This window comes from Carcharhinus amblyrhynchos, chromosome 35 (genome assembly GCF_965287045.1).
Source record: "Carcharhinus amblyrhynchos chromosome 35, sCarAmb.v2.hapA, whole genome shotgun sequence".
NCBI classification, from domain to species: domain Eukaryota; kingdom Metazoa; phylum Chordata; class Chondrichthyes; order Carcharhiniformes; family Carcharhinidae; genus Carcharhinus; species Carcharhinus amblyrhynchos.
The window spans coordinates 11,527,423-11,546,329 of record NC_137358.1 but is presented as its reverse complement, the minus strand read 5'-3'; the positions used below and the strand labels follow the sequence as shown (position 1 = coordinate 11,546,329).

At 48.6% G+C, this 18,907-nt stretch overlaps 1 protein-coding gene across 6 annotated transcripts in view; it reads left to right on the top strand.

Moving 5' to 3' along the window:
* Window positions 1-18,907, top strand: part of LOC145361626 (caspase recruitment domain-containing protein 11-like) — a 71,090-nt gene that overhangs the window by 37,332 nt on the left and 14,851 nt on the right. For 4 of the 6 annotated variants that reach the window (XM_080217499.1, XM_080217498.1, XM_080217497.1 and 1 more), the window contains exons 7-15: window positions 628-753; window positions 2,328-2,537; window positions 5,162-5,269; window positions 7,149-7,188; window positions 8,843-8,874; window positions 11,919-12,037; window positions 13,511-13,563; window positions 17,125-17,245; window positions 18,072-18,228. In XM_080217499.1, coding sequence (XP_080073625.1) covers window positions 628-753; window positions 2,328-2,537; window positions 5,162-5,269; window positions 7,149-7,188; window positions 8,843-8,874; window positions 11,919-12,037; window positions 13,511-13,563; window positions 17,125-17,245; window positions 18,072-18,228 — 966 coding nt within the window. The remainder of the gene's footprint in view (window positions 1-627; window positions 754-2,327; window positions 2,538-5,161; window positions 5,270-7,148; window positions 7,189-8,842; window positions 8,875-11,918; window positions 12,038-13,510; window positions 13,564-17,124; window positions 17,246-18,071; window positions 18,229-18,907) is intronic. The other 2 variants (XM_080217502.1, XM_080217501.1) reach the window with 2 other exon arrangements.

Here is an 18,907-nt window from a genome sequence, read left to right as displayed (position 1 = left end):
AAATTGTCCCTCAGTGTCCAAAGATGTGCAGGTTAGGCGGATTGGCCATGCTAAATTGCCCCTTAAGGAATTAGAAGGCAAATGCATGGAATTCTGGGCATAGGGCCTGGGTGGGATTGTTGTCGGTGCAGGCTTGATGGGCTGAATAGCCTCCTTTTGCACTGTAGGGATTCTAAGATTCTATTCTGTGACTCTCAGATTGGTTTGTATTTGCTGGATCTCAGAGAAATAAGAGGCGACTTGATTAAAATATGCACGAATCCTGAGGGGGTTTGACAAGGTGGAGGGGGAGAGGACATTTCCACTCGTGGGAGAATCTAAAACTAGGAGGCCACTGTTTAAAAATAAGGGGTGGCCCATTTAAAAGAGGAGAGTCTTTTCTCTCAGAGGGTGGTGAGAGTTTGGAAACCCCCTTTCCTCGAAAGGTGGTGGGGCCAGCGTCTTTGAATATTTATAAGACAGAGCTGGATAGATTCTTAACGAGGCGGTGAAGGGTTATCGGGGGGGGGTCAGAGGCCATGTGGGGGCTGTGGTTACAATCAGATCAGCCACGATCTTGTTGAGTGGGAGAGCAGGCAGGAGGGACCTAGCCCTGCTCCTGTTTAATACGTTCCAATGTCCTTGCAGTATCTGAGAGAGAGAGAAGAACTCGCCCTCCAGTCTGCGACAGTGCTGAAGGAGTGCCAGATGCACAAACACCGAATGGAAACCGTTCTGAAGCAACTGGAAGAGGTGGAGAAGGAACGAGACCAGGTATCGTCCACACGCCCAACAACACCCCTGCCATCCACTGTCTATTCAAACTGAGCGACTGTATCTCAACACTGGGGGGGGAGGGATGGGGTGGGCAGAAGGGGTTAACTCACTGACCGAGTATTTATCAAATCCCTACAGAGCGGAAGGAGGCTGTGCTCGGCGGATTGGCCGTGCTAAATCGCCCCCTTAGTGTCAGGGGGACTGGCTAAGGTAAATGCACGGGGTTATGAGGATAGGGCCTGGGTGGGATTCATAGAATCATAGAACCCAACGGTGCAGAAAGAGGCCCTTCGGCCCATTGAGTCTGCACCGACCACAATCCCACCCAGGCCCTACCCCCACATCCTGCACCAGCCACTGTGGTCGGTGCAGACTCGATGGACTGAATGGCCTCCTTCTGCACTGTAGGGATTCGGGGATTCTATTCCACCCATCGAGGCCCTATCCCCGTAACCCTACATATTTACCCTGGCTAGTTTCCCTGATACTTAGTGGCAATTTAGCATGGCCAATCCATCTAACCCGCACATCTTTGGAGTGTGGGAGGAAACCAGAGCACCCGGAGGAAACCCACTCAGACACGGGGAGAATGTGCCAACTCCACACAGACAGTGACCCAAGCCAAGTGAGGAAGGCAGATTTCCTGACTTGGCTTGGGTTTTACAGTACATGAGGAGGCTATTCAGGCCATCGCTTTATTGCTGGCCCATTGACACAGCTCATCATCCCACCCCTAGTGGCCCGAGGGCAATTGAGAGTCAACCACATTGCTGTGGCTCTGGAGTCACATGTAGGCCAGACCGGGTAAGGACGGCAGATTTCCTTCTCTAAAGGGACATTAGTGAACCAGATGGGTTTTTCCGACAATGGTTTCATGGTCATCAGCAGATTCTTAATTCCAGATTCTTTTTATTGAATTTAAATTTCACCGTCTGCCGTGGTGGGATTCGAATCCAGGTACCCAGAGCACTGTCCTGGGAAGCGAACCTGGGTCCCTGGCACGGTGAGGCAGCAGTGCTAACCACTGTGCCACCGTGCCACTCGTTCTAGAGTCCCATCCAACCCAGACTGGAGGGATCATCACCTTTTGCTTTCGTGGGCCAGGATTGTTTTGCAAAATGGAGTAGGCTCTCCTGGAATTGATCCCAACATGATATGGCAATGCTGTCGGCTGAGCCACAGGGCAGCTCAGGAACACTCCACTGCACATTCTCCCCGTGTCTGCGTGGGTTTCCTCCGGGTGCTCCAGTTTCCTCCCACAGTGTGCAGGCGAGTTGGGTTGGCCATGCTAAATTGACTTTGGTGTCAGGGGGTTTAGCAGGGTAAGTATGAAGGGTTATGGGATTAGGGACTGGGTGGGATTGTTTGGTACAGATTCGATGGGCCGAGTGGCCTCCTTCTGCACTGGTGGGACTCTATGATCCCATGAAAGAATTAAAAAGCAACCATTATACGGTCACAGATTAGATATCGCAACAATTTGGGATGCGAGTCATCCAAGTATTGTCAAACTAACAGAACGATAGGACGTTTACTTCCTAGTTTAGTTCCTGACCGTCTCTGTTTCACAGGCCCTGAAGGTTCGTAACGAGGCTCAGACCATGTACGCCCAAAGCATGCTGGATAATGGCAGATACCGACGGCAGATCTTTGCACTGCAAGAGAAACTGGACAACCTTCAGCTGGAGCTGGCGGAGAAGGAGGGGGAGCTTGGCACCCTGAAGAACCAGCTGTGCCAACTCAACAAGAGCCACATCACTGCCGACTACCTGGATTTCTGTGTAAAATCCCTCATGTCAATCTTCAGAGAAAGGCCTTGTATCTGTGCCCGCGATAGGACATAGAAAAACTACCGCACAAACAGGCCCTTCGGCCCACAAGTTGTGTTATAGGCTTACCAATAACCCTCAATCCCATTCAGTCCCATGTACTCATCCAGAAGCCTCTTAAAAGACCCTATCGAATCCGCCTCCACCACCACTGCTGATTCCACTCACCCACCACTCTCTGAGTGAAAAACTTACCCCTGACACCTCCTACTCCCCAGCACCCTAAACCCGTGTCCTCTTGTGGCAGCCATTTCAGCCCTGGGAAAAAACCTCTGAGAATCCATTCGAAAGCCTCTAGAATCCGTTCCGCGGTGATGGTACCAATCTGCCGCTGCCTCCCCCCCTCAACTAATGGGCGACGCCACATTCTCTCACGTCAAGCCCACTCGCTACTTCCGAATTGTCGTCACTGCAAAAAAAAGGTGGAGACTATTTCGCGCCTCACACTGCGCCCACAAACGGGAATAGAGAGGCCTGACCCCGTCACCTAGAAACTAGAAGCAGGAGTAGGCCATTCGGAGGAAAAAAGAATCCAGTGCCACGCAGGTCAAATTAATTAATATTCATCCATGAATATCATCCTTCCTCTCCCAAACCCGCTGTAATCTAGTTCTGTGTGCACTGGATCTGCCTCACTGCAACATGGTGTTTGTATCCGACCCTCTGCTACCACAGAGAAACTAGAAGCAGGAGGAGGCCATTCGAGCCTGCTCTGCCATTCATTCTGATCATGGCTGATCATCAAATTCAATATCCTGATTCCCCCCCTCTTCCCCCTCCACATTCCTTAATCCCTTTAGCCCCAAGAGCGAGATGTAATTTCTTCTTGAAATCACACAATTTCTTTTTACACAGAGAAGTGGTAGGTGTCTGTAGCGCGCTGTCAGGGGTGGTGATAGAGGCAGAGATGATGATGGAGGCAGAAACGATAGGGGCACTTAAGGGGCTTTTAGATAAGCACAGCAATATGCGAGGAAGAGAGGGACATGGGCCAAGGGCAGGCAGAAGGGGTTAGCTTAATCTGGCATCATGTTTGGCTCAAAATCGTGGGCAGAAGGGTCTGTTCCTGTGCTATATTGTTCTATCTTTCCATAGTGAGAGGGTTTGAGGGATAGGGATGTTTTACTGAAATTGTATCGGGCCTTGGTGAGGCCACAGCTGGAGTATTGTGTGCAGTTTTGGTGTCCTTATCTGAGGAAGAGTGTCCTTGCTATAGAGGGAGTACAGCGAATTTTCTCACCAGGAAATCTGCTGTCCTTACCCGGTCTGGCCTACCTGTGAGTCCAGAGCCACAGCAAGGTGGGTGACTCTCAATTGCTCCTTGAAATGGCCTAGCAAACCACTCAGCGCAAGGGCAACTAGGGATGGGCAATAAATGCTGGCCCAGGCCAGCAACATGAATGAAAATCATGCTTAGCTTATCACAGAATCATAGAACCCTACACTGCAGAAAGAGGCCCTTCGGCCCATCGAGTCTGCACCGAACACAATCCCACCCAGGCCCTATTCCCATACCCCTACATATTATACTCACTAATCTCTCTAACCTACGCATCCCCAGACACTGACGGGCAATTTCTTAGCATGGCCAATCAACCTAACTCATACATCTTATGAGGAGAGATTGAGTAGATTGGGCCTGTACTCGTTGGAGTTTAGAAGGCTAAGGGGAGATCTTGTAGAGACATATAGGATAATGAAGGGACTAGACAGGGTAGAGGCAGAGAGATTAGTTCCACTTAGAAAGGAAACCAGAACTAAAGGGCACAGCCTCAAAATAAGGGGGAGTCAAGTTAGAACAGAGTTAAGAGGAACTTCTTCTCCCAAAGGGTAGTAAATCTTTAGAATTCTTTGCCCATTGAAGCAGTGGAGGCTACCTCATTGAATATGTTTAAGTCACAGGTAGATAGATTTCTGATTGATAAGGAAATAAAGGGCTATGGGGAGCAGGCCAGTAAATGGAACTGATCCACTTCAGATCAGCCATGATCTTATTGAATGGCGGGGCAGGCTCGAGGGGCTAGATGGCCTACTCCTGCTCCTATTTCTTATGTTCTTATGTTATATCTTTGGACATCTTTAGCATGGCCAATCCACCTAACCCGCACATCTTTGGACTGTGGGAGGAAACGGGGGCACCCGGAGGAAACCCACGCAGACACGAGGAGAATGTGCAAACTCCACACAGGTAGTGACCTAAAGTGGGGTCCTTGGTGCTGTGAGGCAGCAGTGCTAACCGCTGTGCCACGGTGCGGCAGATCCAGTCAGTGTAAAGAGCTAAGAAATCTCACCCAATATTTTCAGCTCCGTCAGTGTTGCCAGCGAAACGGGCAACTTTGATTGATGTGAGATTCGCCTTGGTGACCTCTTGACCTTAGAAGTGAGTGCGCTAAGCTACACTGAAATATAAACCATAGGCATCACGTCGCTATGCCACCTGAGATCAGGTTGCTGAGTGTGGGGGTTAAACCTGGGCCTTCTGTAACTCACCAACAACTGGTGCAACTAAACCACTGAGAGGCAATGAGATTTTCCTATCCCAACCCAGTTGACATCAATCTGTTTTGATTCTTCAGGACTCGATGAGCAGTCGTTCAAATTTTTCTGACTGCCACAGGGATTGGAGCAGCACAGACCTGGAGCAAGACACCCTTCCAAAGTTCTGCAGGCGGCATTGTGTGAAAGTATGTTTTCCCGCACCCTTGTCTAGATATTCAATACCTGAGAGTGGGCATCTCTTCCTATCCCTGTACCAGTTATTCTTTTTTAAAATTCATTCGTGGGACATGGGCCTCGCTGGCTGGGCCAGCATTTATCACCTATCCTTAGCTGGACTTTAAGCTGGTGTTGTGAGACTTCACTCCAGTTTTCTCCCAGTCATATGATGTGTGGATTAGGTGGATTAGCCATGCTAAATCCTCCGTCTGTACGAAAGACGTGCTGGTTGTGTGTGTAGGCCACGCTGAATTGTCCCTTACTGTCCCAAGATGTGTAGGTTAAGTGGATTGGCCATGCTAAATTGTCCCTTAGTGTCCCAAGATGTGTAGGTTAAGTGGATTGGCCATGCTAAATTGTCCCTTAGTGTCCCAAGATGTGTAGGTTAAGTGGATTGGCCATGCTAAATTGCCCCTTAGTGTCCCAAGATGTGTAGGTTAAGTGGATTGGCCATGCTAAATTGTCCCTTAGTGTCCAAAGATGTGCAGGTTAGGTGGATTGGCCATGCTAAATTGTCCCTTAGTGTCCAAAGATGTGCAGGTTAGGTGGATTGGCCATGCTAAATTGTCCCTTAGTGTCCCAAGATGTGTAGGTTAAGTGGATTGGCCATGCTAAAGTGTCCCCATAGTGTCCCAAGATGTGTAGGTTAGGTGGATTGGCCATGCTAAATTGTCTCTTAGTGTCCAAAGATGTGCAGGTTATGTGGATTAGCCATGCTAAATTGTCCCCATAGTGTCCCAAGATGTGTAGGTTAAGTGGATTGGCCATGCTAAATTGTCCCTTAGTGTCCAAAGATGTGCAGGTTATGTGGATTGGCCATGCTAAATTGTCCCTTAGTGTCCAAAGATGTGCAGGTTAGGTGGATTGGCCATGCTAAATTGTCCCTTAGTGTCCCAAGATGTGTAGGTTAAGTGGATTGGCCATGCTAAAGTGTCCCCATAGTGTCCCAAGATGTGTAGGTTAGGTGGATTGGCCATGCTAAATTGTCCCTTAGTGTCCCAAGATGTGTAGGTTAAGTGGATTGGCCATGCTAAAGTGTCCCCATAGTGTCCCAAGATGTGTAGGTTAAGTGGATTGGCCATGCTAAATTGTCCCTTAGTGTCCAAAGATGTGCAGGTTATGTGGATTGGCCATGCTAAATTGTCCCTTAGTGTCCAAAGATGTGCAGGTTAGGTGGATTGGCCATGCTAAATTGTCCCTTAGTGTCCCAAGATGTGTAGGTTAAGTGGATTGGCCATGCTAAAGTGTCCCCATAGTGTCCCAAGATGTGTAGGTTAGGTGGATTGGCCATGCTAAATTGCCCGTTAGTGTCCAAAGATGTGCAGGTTATGTGGATTAGCCATGCTAAATTGTCCCTTAGTGTCCCAAGATGTGCAGGTTAGGTGGATTGGCCATGCTAAATTGCCCCTTAGTGTCCAAAGATGTGCAGGTTAGGTGGATTGGCCATGCTAAATTGTCCCTTAGTGTCCCAAGATGTGTAGGTTAAGTGGATTGGCCATGCTAAAGTGTCCCCATAGTGTCCCAAGATGTGTAGGTTAAGTGGATTGGCCGTGCTAAATTGCCCCTTCGTGTCCAAAGATGTGCAGGTTATGTGGATTAGCCATGCTAAATTGTCCCTTAGTGTCCAAAGATGTGCAGGTTGGGTGGATTGGCCATGCTAAATTGCCCCTTAGTGCTCCAAGATGTATAGGAGAGGAGAATTAGTGGGGCAACTAGGAATGATCTACAGATGCTGGGCCTGGCCAGCAATACCCACATTCCAAGAGAAACAATAAAATAAATGATACATGACCCACTAAGGAGAACAGGAGAGGAATTTACATGTTTAAATTCTTTTTCATCTTCTAGGGAATGAAATCAACATCGACCCAATGCCGAGAACTTCCAGGTAAGATCCACATTAACTACAGTGAGTGGGCAACATGTTTTAGTGTGAAGAGACAAGTTGAATGTAAAGCATGTCATTGAAAAGTGCTTTGAGTTGTGCTATCAGTAAGAGGGAAAAGTTCTGCCCTGTGGTTCAAAGTGGCTTCTAATGATTGTGTTTGGTCAATATTGCTTCTGGTGTTTTGTTACAGTAAAAGTCTTAAGATGTGAACTCTTACCATGTTATACTTTCTACACCTCACTGAAAGGTCAAAAATTCTTGTTCAGAAGTTATTCATCTCTCCAGAGATTGTAATAACTCACCAGCCAAGATTGAACAGGTTGAAGCCGTTCTCTTCGGCAAAGAGGAGGCTGGGTGGGGCTCTGTGGGGAAGGTGTTTTACAGCGGTAAGGGTGATCCAAACCAGAAGCCGCAAATACAAATTAGCCATCACTGAATCTACCAGGGGGACACTTCTTTATCCAGTGAGTGGTTAGGATGTGGAAGTCACTATCAGAAGGAAGTGTGCGTGCAATAGCACTGAGGTATTTAACTGGATGCTAGATTGTAGGGTGCCATGACAGCACAGTGGTTAGCACTGCTGCCTCAGAGTGCCAGGAACCAGGGTTCAATTCCGGCCTCGGGTGACTGTGTGGAGTCTGCACGTTCTCCCCATGCCTGCTTGGGTTTCCTCCAGGTTCTCCAGTTTCCTCCCATACTCCAAAGATGTGTAGGTTAGGTGGATTGGCCATGCTAAATTACCTCTTAATGTCCGAAGATGTATAAGTGAGATAGAATTAAAGGCAATTTAGCATGGCCAATCCACCTAACCTGTACATCTTTGGACACTAAGGGGCAATTTAGCATGGCCAATCCACCTAAACTGCACACCTTTGGACACTAAGGGGCAATTTAGCATGGCCAATCCACCTAACCTGTACATCTTTCGACACTAAGGGGCAATTTAGCATGGCCAATCCACCTAAACTGCACATCTTTGGACAGAAAGGGGCAATTTAGCATGGCCAATCCACCTAAACTACACATCTTTGGACAGAAAGGGGCAAATTAGCATGGCCAATCCACCTAACCGGTGCAACTTTGGAGTGTGGGAGGAACAAAGAACAAAAACAGCCCAGGAAACAGGCCCTTCGGCCCAACGAGCCCGCGCCGCCATCTCAACACCACCAGTTCCCCTCTCCACCCACGATCCTTGTCTACTGTTTTATGGCCATCCAGATTGAGGGAAACTGATTTAGGGACAATTTATTCCTGCCAATCAGCCTAACAGCACATCTTTGGGGTGTGGGAGGAAACCGGAGCACCCGGAGAAAACCCACGCAAGCACGGGGAGAATGCGCAAACTCCCACAGACACCGGCCCAAATCCATGTGTCTGCACAGCAATCAGTGATAGTCACTGAGCTGTCATCTTGCCCAGTATCTGGTCCAGTTTAGGCAGACTCCGCACAGATAGTGACCCGAGGCCAAAATTGAAGCCAGGACCCTGGCGCTGTGAGACAGCAGTGCTAACCTACTGTGCCACCATGTTGCCCTTACAGTTATATCTTTAAATGAATGCAGTGAATTGCAAACAGGGTATTAACTAAATTCCTGAGAGCACATTTACAATCTTACCACCAATAACCATGTGTATTCTTCCTTTTATTTTTCAGAGAGTGAATATGGTGAAGATTTATCTCCAACGGTAAGTGTTCAAAGAGTTTATTTGTGACTATATCTTTACTCCAGGGTAATAATGCATTGGTTGCGATATCTCTCATTTTAATTTGACCCAAATTTTCTGCCCTTCAAGCTTTATTTTTGATTTGATTTATTATTGTCACCTGTGTTGAGATACAGTGAAAAGTATTGTTTCTTGCGCGCTATACAGACAAAGCATACCATTCATAGAGTACGTAGAGGATAAGGAAAGGAGAGGGTGCAGAATGTAGTGTTACTGTGATAGCTAGGGTGTAAGGAAAGATCAACTTAATATAAGGGATGGCAGTGGTGAAGAAGCTGTTCTTGAGATGGTTGATATGCGATCTCAGGTTTTTGTATCTTTTTCCCAACAGAAGAATGTGGCTGTTCTCTTCCGTATCTCTGTAATCTCCCACAGCGCCCTGAGATACATGCATTGCTCTAACCTTGATCTTTAACAATCTCCTATTCTAATCTCTCCACCACTGATGAGTCTAGCCTGCCTTCATTTGCCTTGGCCCGAAGCCCTGGGATTTACTTTCTAAACATCTCCACCTCTACCGCCTTCAGAACATTTGTTACAATGTTGGTCTTTCACCAAGATCTTGGTCATCGACACTACAATAGAGATAATAAGAATATAAGAACTAGGAGCAGGAGTAGGCCATCTGGCCCCTCGAGCCTGCTCCGCCATTCAATAAGATCATGGCTGATCTCTTTGTGGACTCAGCTCCACTTACCCACTCACACATCATGACCCTTAATTCCTTTACTGTTCACAAATCAATCTATCCTTGCCTTAAAAACATTCAATGAGGTAGCCTCAACTGCTTCACTGGGCAGGGAACTCCACAGATTCACAACTCTTTGTGTGAAGAAGTTCCTCCTCAACTCAGTCCTAAATCTGCTCCCCCTTGTTTTGAGACCATGTCCCTTAGTTCTAAGCTGTCAAAGCTATCCAGGAGGTGTCAATGCTGCCAAAGAACTGTCCAAGGACACTGGATGATTTGGCATGGAGGCAAAGGGTGGTGGGTGGGTGTCAAATTGCACTTTATAATGTGCTGGTGAAGCACCCAGTGATGTTTATTATGTTAAAGGTGCTATGTAAATGTTTTCTGAAGCCTATTCAAACACAGCAGGCATCAGAGTTGGTCTTATCCTTCTGTCCTACACGGGCCAAAGGCAGAGACACACCTTTTCATTTCTTTCATCGAGGGTCCTCCGAGGTTGAGAGATTTCCCAACTTGGCAAGCCTCGGTGCAGATCGGATTTTCGATCCAAAGGTGTGGAACGTGGTGTGGGCTGAAACAAGAGCTGGAATGGGCAACTCCAGAATTAATGCACAGACTGCCAGATAACTAAGTTACTGTGAAAATACCCCTAGTCGCCACACTCCGGTCCCTGGTTCGGATACAGTGAAGGAGAATTTAGCACGTCAAATGCACCTAACCAGCACATCTTTCGGACTGTGGGAGGAAACCGGAGCACCCGGAGGAAACCCACACAGACACTGGGAGAATGCGCAGACTCCATACAGATAGTGACCCAAGCTGGGAATTGAACCCAGATCTCCGGCGCTGTGAGGCAGCAGTGTTAACCATTGTGCCACAGTGCCGCACCAGTCAGCACTGTCTGTAAGCAAAATAGCAGAATGTGTTAATAGCAGAATAAAGGTCAGCGCTGTCTGTAAGCAAAATAGCAGAATGTGTTAATAGCAGAATAAAGGTCAGCGCTGTCTGTAAGCAAAATAGCAGAATGTGTTAAAAGCACAAAAAGGGACAGCACTGTCTGAAAGTAGAAACATGAAACAAGGTACAGATTGACAGTATGGGGAAAAGCCGATCGACCTTTGACTTTGCTTCTCTCCACACATTCTGCCCAAACAGCCCCAGCATATTTCATTTCTATTTCAGATTTCCAGAATCTGCAATATTTTGCTTTTGTACGCAATGAGAAAACCCTTCGACGACCCCCCCGCCCCCCACCCCCCACCACCCCTTTAGGCTTTAGATTCTCCAGTTGTTGCATTGGTATCTGAAACCATGAGTATCTCCAGTGGTTGATTTTGATTGGAGTGATAATGGAGACATGGCAAGTCTCTCAACAGTCTCATGATTGTATTAAAGCTTTGATCGGAATAATTCAAAGGAACACAAAATGCTCCCCATTCCCCCAACATGGGATATTCCCCCATTGCCCCAACACGGGATATTCCCCCATTGCCCCAATACGGGATATTCCCCATTGCCCCAATACGGGATATTCCCCCATTGCCCCAACACGGGATATTCCCCCATTGCCCCAACACGGGATATTCCCCCATTGCCCCAACATGGGATATTCCCCCATTGCCCCAATACGGGATATTCCCCCATTGCCCCAATACGGGATATTCCCCCATTGCCCCAACACGGGATATTCCCCCATTGCCCCAATACGGGATATTCCCCATTGCCCCAACACGGGATATTCCCCCATTGCCCCAACACGGGATATTCCCCCATTGCCCCAACACAGGATATTCCCCCATTGCTCCAACACGGGATATTCCCCCATTGCCCCAACACGGGGTATTCCCCCATTGCCCCAACACGGGATATTCCCCCATTGCCCCAACACGAGATATTCCCCCATTGCCCCAACACGGGATATTCCCCCATTGCCCCAACACGGGATATTCCCCCATTGCCCCAACACGGGATATTCCCCCATTGCCCCAACACGGGATATTCCCCCATTGCCCCAACACGGGATATTCCCCATTGCCCCAACACGAGATATTCCCCCATTGCCCCAACACGGGATATTCCCCCATTGCCCCAACACGGGATATTCCCCCATTGCCCCAACACGGGGTATTCCCCCATTGCCCCCAACACGGGATATTCCCCCATTCCCCCAACACGGGATAGTCCCCCATTGCCCCAACACGAGATATTCCCCCATTCCCCTAACACGAGATATTCCCACACTGGTCCTGCATGGAATAAACTGCGAAATGTATTAGGGATGATGGATGTTGGATGATATTTGCTTTCCCCATTTCAGGAGCTGCTCTTGTCCGATATTGAATACGACAGGGAGATGAACAGGTTCTCGATGATGGCATTCCCCCCTTGCAAAGAATCATTGATACGGCGACTGAAGATGGAGGAATCAGAATGCTGGTAAGACACAGGGAGGGCGCTTACTGGAACCATCCCCCACCCCCCACCTCCCCTCTCACCCCGACACTACCCGCCCCACCACAGACTCTGCTTGGTTCCATCGGTCAGAACATTGAGTACAGGAGTTGGGACGTCTTGTTGAAGTTGTACAAGACATTGGTAAGGCCACACTTGGAATACTGTGTACAGTTCTGGTCACCCTATTGTAGAAAAGATCTTATTAAACTAGAAAGAGTGCAGAAAAGATTTACTAGGATGCTACCGGGACTTGATGGTTAGAAGGTGAGGCAGGACAGATTGGGACATTTTTCCTCTGGGGCGTAGGATGCTGAGGGGTGATCTTCAGAACATAAGAAATAGGAGCAGGAGTAGGCCATCTAGCCCCTCGAGTCTGCCCCTCCATTCAATAAGATCATGGCTGATCTGAAGTGGATCAGTTCCATTTTCCCACTTTCTCCCCGTAACCCTTAATTCCCTTGTCTATCAGAAGTCTTGTAAATCTTGTAAATGTTATATCTTATAGAGGTCTATAAAATAATGAGGGGCACAGGTCAGTTAGATAGTCAACATCTTTTCCCAATGGTAGGGGAGTCTAAAACTAGAGGGCACAGGTTTAAGGTGAGAGGGGAGAGATACAAAAGGGCTCAGAGGGGCAATTTTTTCACACAGCGGGTGGTGAGTGTCTGGAACAAGCTGCCAGAGGTAGTAGTAGAGGCAGGTACAATTTTATCTTTTAAAAAACATTTAGACAGTTACATGGGTATAGAGGGATATGGGCCAAATGCGGGCAATTGGGACTAGCTTAGTGATTTTAAAAAAAGGGACGGCATGGACAAGTTGGGCCGAAGGGCCTGTTTCCATGCTGTAAACTCTATGACTCTTATCCAAGCACACCGCAAAATATTGTGTTCTGAATGGAGAATTTGGTGTGGGCATAGCTACAAAAACCCTACTAAACTGGGAATTGTCCTCAACAAGTGAGGTGTGGCACAGTGGTTAGTGCTGCCAGGGACCTGGGTTTGATTCTGGCCTCAGGTGATTGTCTGCGTGGCATCTGCGCATTGTCTGCGTGGGTTGTGCTCCGGTTTCCTCCGTTACACCAAAGATGTGCGGGCTAGGTTGATTGGCCGTGCTGAATTCTCCCTTAGGGGGACTAGGAGGGTAACTACATGGGGCTGCTGGGATCGGGCCTGGGTGGGATTGTTGTCGGCGCAGCCTCGATGGGCCGAATGGCCTCCTTCCGCACTGTAAAACCATCCAATGTTCAGCAGAAGGTGCTAAAAGATTGGTTTCTTCTCTTGCCTGGCAGGGAGATTCGAACTTCCATTGCCACGTGGCGGGACTGGAGGATTCTGGCAGTGGGCGGGGTCCACGAGACCCCCCACCATTTGACTGGCCCGCCATCCTTGGGTGATGCTATTTGGAGACTTGGATCTCCACCTATTAACAGTGTGCACCATTTCTCTTGTCTAGCTTTGACTGCAGCCCTTTCGGAAGCTTAATGGATATCAGCGGTAGTAATCCAGGTAAGTGTGCGTCGCTCTGAGTGCCCTGGGCGAAAGCATTGAGCATGTTGTGCCCCCGAGTTGTAAATTTAATGTAATTCTACATTTTGTATCCATTAACTTTGTCTCCCGCTGCCTGGGCAAAGCAGTCAGCATAACTAATTAAGGACCCCAGCTATCCCGGACATTCTCCCTTCCACCTTCTTCCGTCGGGAAAAAGATACAAAAGTCTGAGGTCACGTACCAACTGACTCAAGAACAGCTTCTTCCCTGCTGCTGTCAGACTTTTGAATGGACCCACCTTGCATTAAGTTGATCTTTCTCTACACCCGAGCTATGACTGTAACACTACATTCTGCACTCTCTCCTTTCCTTCTCTATGAAGGGTACGCTTTGTCCGTTTAGCGCGCAAGGAACTTTTCACTGCATACTAAAATCAAAAATAAAATCAAAATCAGGGAAACTTATGCTTTCTTAATCAGTCAGGGAATTAAAGGTCACAGACACAAGGCAGGAAATAGGACTTTGTAAATTCCCAACAGTGCAGAAGGAGGCCATTCGGCCCATCAGGTCTGCACTAACTCTCCGAAAAGAGCATCTCAGCCAGGCTCCCTCCCCCCCAGACCCTATGTCTGTTGCCCCGCAGATTTGTAGCCCACTCTTATCTCAAGTAATCAAGTCTGGAATTCTCCAGTCGTTTGGGCCAGTGGGATTCTCCAGTCCCACTGGCGGCACAGCCCCCCCCACGGGTTTCCCGCCAGCATGGGGTGATTTCAATGGGAATTCCCATTGAGAGCGGTGGGACTGGAGAACCCCGCTCGCAAACGACGCACCACCTCCCACTGGCGGGAAACACACGGCTGGGAGAATCTTGCCTCAATTCTTTTAAGTAGTTTAGAATTCTTCTCTCATCATGTGGAGGCCATGGTCTAGTGGTATTATCACTAGACTATTAATCCAGAAACCCAGCTAATGTTCTGGGGACCCGGGTTCGAATCCCGCCACGGCAGATGATGGAATTTGAATTCAATAAAAAACAAATCTGGAATTAAGAATCTACTGATGACCATGAAGCCATTGTCGATTGTTGGAAAAACCCATCTGGTTCACTATCCCTTTAGGGAAGGAAATCTGCCATCCTTACCCGGTCTGGCCTACATGTGACTCCAGAGCCACAACAATGTGGTTGACTCTTAACTGCCCTCCAAGGACAACTAGGGATGGGCAATAAATTCTAGCCTGCCAGCGACACCCTGCTTCCACATTACTCTGTAATGAAGGGTTCTCTCTCTAACTGTGCTGGGGGTGTACCTACAGCATGGGGACTGCAGCGGTTCAAGATGGCGGCTCAACCCCCCCACAACATCTCAAGGGCAATTAGGGATGGAAGAAATGCCGACCCTGCACCCCAGAAAAGGATAAATTTACCAAATAAATCTTTGTCTTACGTAATTGACTCTTATAGATCATAGAATTCCCACAGTGTAGAAGAAGGCCATTGGGCCCAGTGTACTGACCACAATCCCATTCAGGCCCCATATAGTTACCTTGTTAACACCGTGATATTAGGAGCAATTTTAGCACGGCCAATCAACCTAACTTGCGCATCTTCGGAGTGTGGGAGGAAACCGGAGCACCCGGAGGGAAGCCACGCAGACACGGGGAGAATGTGCAAACTCCACACAGACAGTGACCCAAGCCGGGAATCGAACCCAGATCCCTGGCGCTGAGGGGTAGCAGTGCTATCCACCGTGCCACCCTTAAATAAATCAAGATGGTTTCTCTATCAGTAGTTCAACAATCCCCCATCATATTCTTTTCCCATTTGCTCTCAAGTATCTGCAGGCTGTCAACCCTCCCTTATCTCCAACTTTCCGTCAATCCTGCTCTCTTGCACCTTCTCCATTTTGATCGTCCTGTCTTTGCTGGCCCGTGCCCTCAACATCCTCAATCCTAAACTCTGGAATTCTCTTCCCAAATGGCAAGGGAGGGTGGCACAGTGAATTGGTACTGCTGCCTCACAGAGCTAGAGACCTGGGTTCAATTCCAGCCTTGGCTGTCTGTGTGGAGTCTGCACGTTCCCCCCATGTCTGCGTGGGTTTCCTCCGGGTGCTCCGGTTTCCTCCCACAGTCCGAAAGACGAAGAACAAAGGAAGATTACAGCACAGGAACAGGCCCTTCGGCCCTCCAAGCCTGCACTGACCATGCTGCCCGACTGAACTAAAACTCCCTACCCTTCCAGGGACCATATCCCTCTACTCCTATCCTATTCATGTATTTGTCCAGATGCCCCTGAAAGGTCACTATTGTATCCGCTTCCAATACCTCCCCCTGGCAGCGAGTTCCAGGCACCCACCATCTCCTTTAAACCTTGCCCCTCACACCTCAAACCTGTGCCCCCTAGTAATTGACTCTTCCACCTTGGGAAAAAGCTTCTGACTATCCACTCTGTCCATGTCCCTCATAATCTTATAGACTTCGATCAGACATGCGGGTTAGGTGCTAAATTCTCCCTCCGTGTGTTCCTTCTTGGTTGATAAGGGGTGAGGGGTCACGGGGAAAAGGCAGGAGAATGGGGACGAGAGAATTATCAGCCATCATTGAATAGTGGAGCAGACTCGATGGGCCGAGTGGCCTAATTCTGCTCCTACGTCTTATGGTCTTATGATGTACCCGAGCAGGGAATGTGGTGACTAGGGGATTTTCACAATAACTTCATCGCACTGTTAATGTAAGCCCACTTGTGAGACTAAGAAATAGACTTTAAACTTTTTAAACAAACCTCCCTGTCCCACTTTTCTTTAGATATCCTGCTTAGGATATACCCTAATATACCCTGCTTGAGATATATCCGTTGACCCAAACCCGCGGGCACCTCCTGTGGCCCGGTGTCCAGCATCTGCCAGACAGCACTCCCAGGAACGGTCTGGTTTTCACTTATTCATAGAAATTGTAGAATCCCTACAGTGCAGGAAGAAGCCATTCAGCCCATCAAGGCTGCACTGACAACAATCCCAACCAGGCCCTATCCCCATAACCCCACATATTTACCCTGCTAATCTCCCTGGCACTCAGGGGCAATTTAGTGTGGCCAATCCACCCAACCTACACATCTTTGGACACTAAGGGACAATTTAGTGTGGCCAATCCACCTAACCTACACATCTTTGGACACTAAGGGACAATTTAGTGTGGCCAATCCCCCTAACCTGCACATCTTTGGACACTAAGGGACAATTTAGCATGGCCAATCCACCTAACCTGCACATCTTTGGACACTAAGGGACAATTTAGCATGGCCAATCCACCTAACCTGCACATCTTTGGACACTAAGGGACAATTTAGCATGGCCAATCCACCTAACCTGCACATCTTTGGACACTAAGGGACAATTTAACATGGCCAATCCACCTAACCTGCACACCTTTGGACACTAAGGGGTAATTTAACATGGCCAATCCACCTAACCTACACATCTTTGGACACTAAGGGACAATTTAGCATGGCCAATCCACCTAACCTGCATATCTTTGGACTTACGTTAAAGGGTGCTACATAAATGCAAGTTCTTTACTTTCTAGGTGAAGCCCAGCCCTTCAGAATATCGTTCAGTCGGGGTTTGTCTGAGCAAAGCTTCGATGCGGGATCCGAAGATGCCAGCGAAGTGGCTGTCCGCCTTCTAGACGGAAGAAAGGAAAGGAGGTAATTCGCCTTTCTGCTCCCATTTTTTGATTCCATCATGGTGGGGCGGCACGGTGGCACAGTGGGTTAGCACTACTGCCTCACAGCGCCAGGGACCCCGGTTCGATTCCAGCCTCGGGTCACTCTCTGTGTGGAGTTTGCACATTCTCCCCATGTCTGCGTGGGTTTCCTCCCACAGCCCAAAGGATGTGCTGGTTAGGGTGCGTTGGCCGTGCTAAATTCTCCCTCAGTGTTACCCGAACAGGAGTGTGGCGAACTGGGGGAATTTTCACAGTAACTTCATTGCAGTGTTAATGTAAGCCTTACTTGTGACACTGATGAATAAACTTTAAAACCTACTTGATTGGCCACGTTACGTTGACCCTTAGTGTCCAGAGTAATGCTGGCTGTGCGGATTGGCCGTGCTAAATTGCCCCTTAGTGTCAGGGGGACTAGAAGGGTAAATATGTGGGGTTATGGGGATAGGGTGGGATCGTGGGCTAGTGCAGACTCAATGGGCTGAATGGCCTCCTTCTGCACTGTAAGGATTTTACTGGCTGGAATTATACTGTCACGGGAATCGGAGTGGACGAGGGGTGGGAATGTCCATTGAGCTGGGGTGGGATTTTACGATTTTGGGATGAGCGAGGCTGTAAAATCCCGCTGTCAACTAATTCCTGAACTCCGGAATTTCTTCCCTTGACCTCTCCCTTTTCAAACCCACGTCCCGCTTTGGCCCCACCGTTTTACCTCATCATATCCCGCCCTCAATCCAAATGACCTGGCCTCCCGTTTGTTGAAGGCGTCATGTATGTGCATGTTGTTGTTGTTGTTGTTGTTGTTGTAGGCCACTTTCCACATCCGTGTCGATGCCTGATCTCACGGGCCGCAACATCAGCGTCAAACTGGACCGCACCGACAGCACCGCCACCGAGGACAGCAACACCGGGGTCTCCATCAGCACCATGCAGCACGGGGCAGAGGCGGACAATGTCGGACTACAGGTCGGATGTCAACCGTTCGCGATAACTCGGAATCTAGGCCTCACCAGATTCCTGGCATGTTTAGTTTTCCATCAGTAACTTGAAGTAAAGGGTGGCACAGTGGGTTAGCACCGCCGCCTCACAGCGCCAGGGACCCGGGTTCGATTCCCGGCTTGGGTCACTGTCTGTGTGGCATCTGCACATTCTCCCCGTGTCTGCGTGGGTTTCCTCCCACAGTCCAAAGATGTGCGGGTTAGGTGGATTAGCCAAGTTAAATCGCCCCTTAGTATCCAAAGATATGCAGGTTTGGTGGATTGGCCATGTTAAATTGTTCTTTAGTGTCCAAAGATGTGCAGGTTAGGTGGATTGGCCATGCTAAATTGTTCTTTAGTGTCCAAAGATGTGTAGGTTAGAGGGAGTGGTGGGGTAAATACGTGGAGTTATGGGGATAGGACTTGTTGTCGTGCAGACTCAATGGGCCAAATGGCCTCCTTCTGCACTGTAGGGATTCTATGAAAGTTCAATGAGTCTGCACTGGCTCTCAGCAGGTGCGTCCCTCTCAGGCCCCTCACCCTGCCCTATTCCCACAACACATCACATCGAACATGGCTAATCCACTTACCAGATTTTTGATAATAAAGGACAATTTAGCACGGCCAATCCACTTCACCTGCACATCTTTGGACACTAAGGGACAATT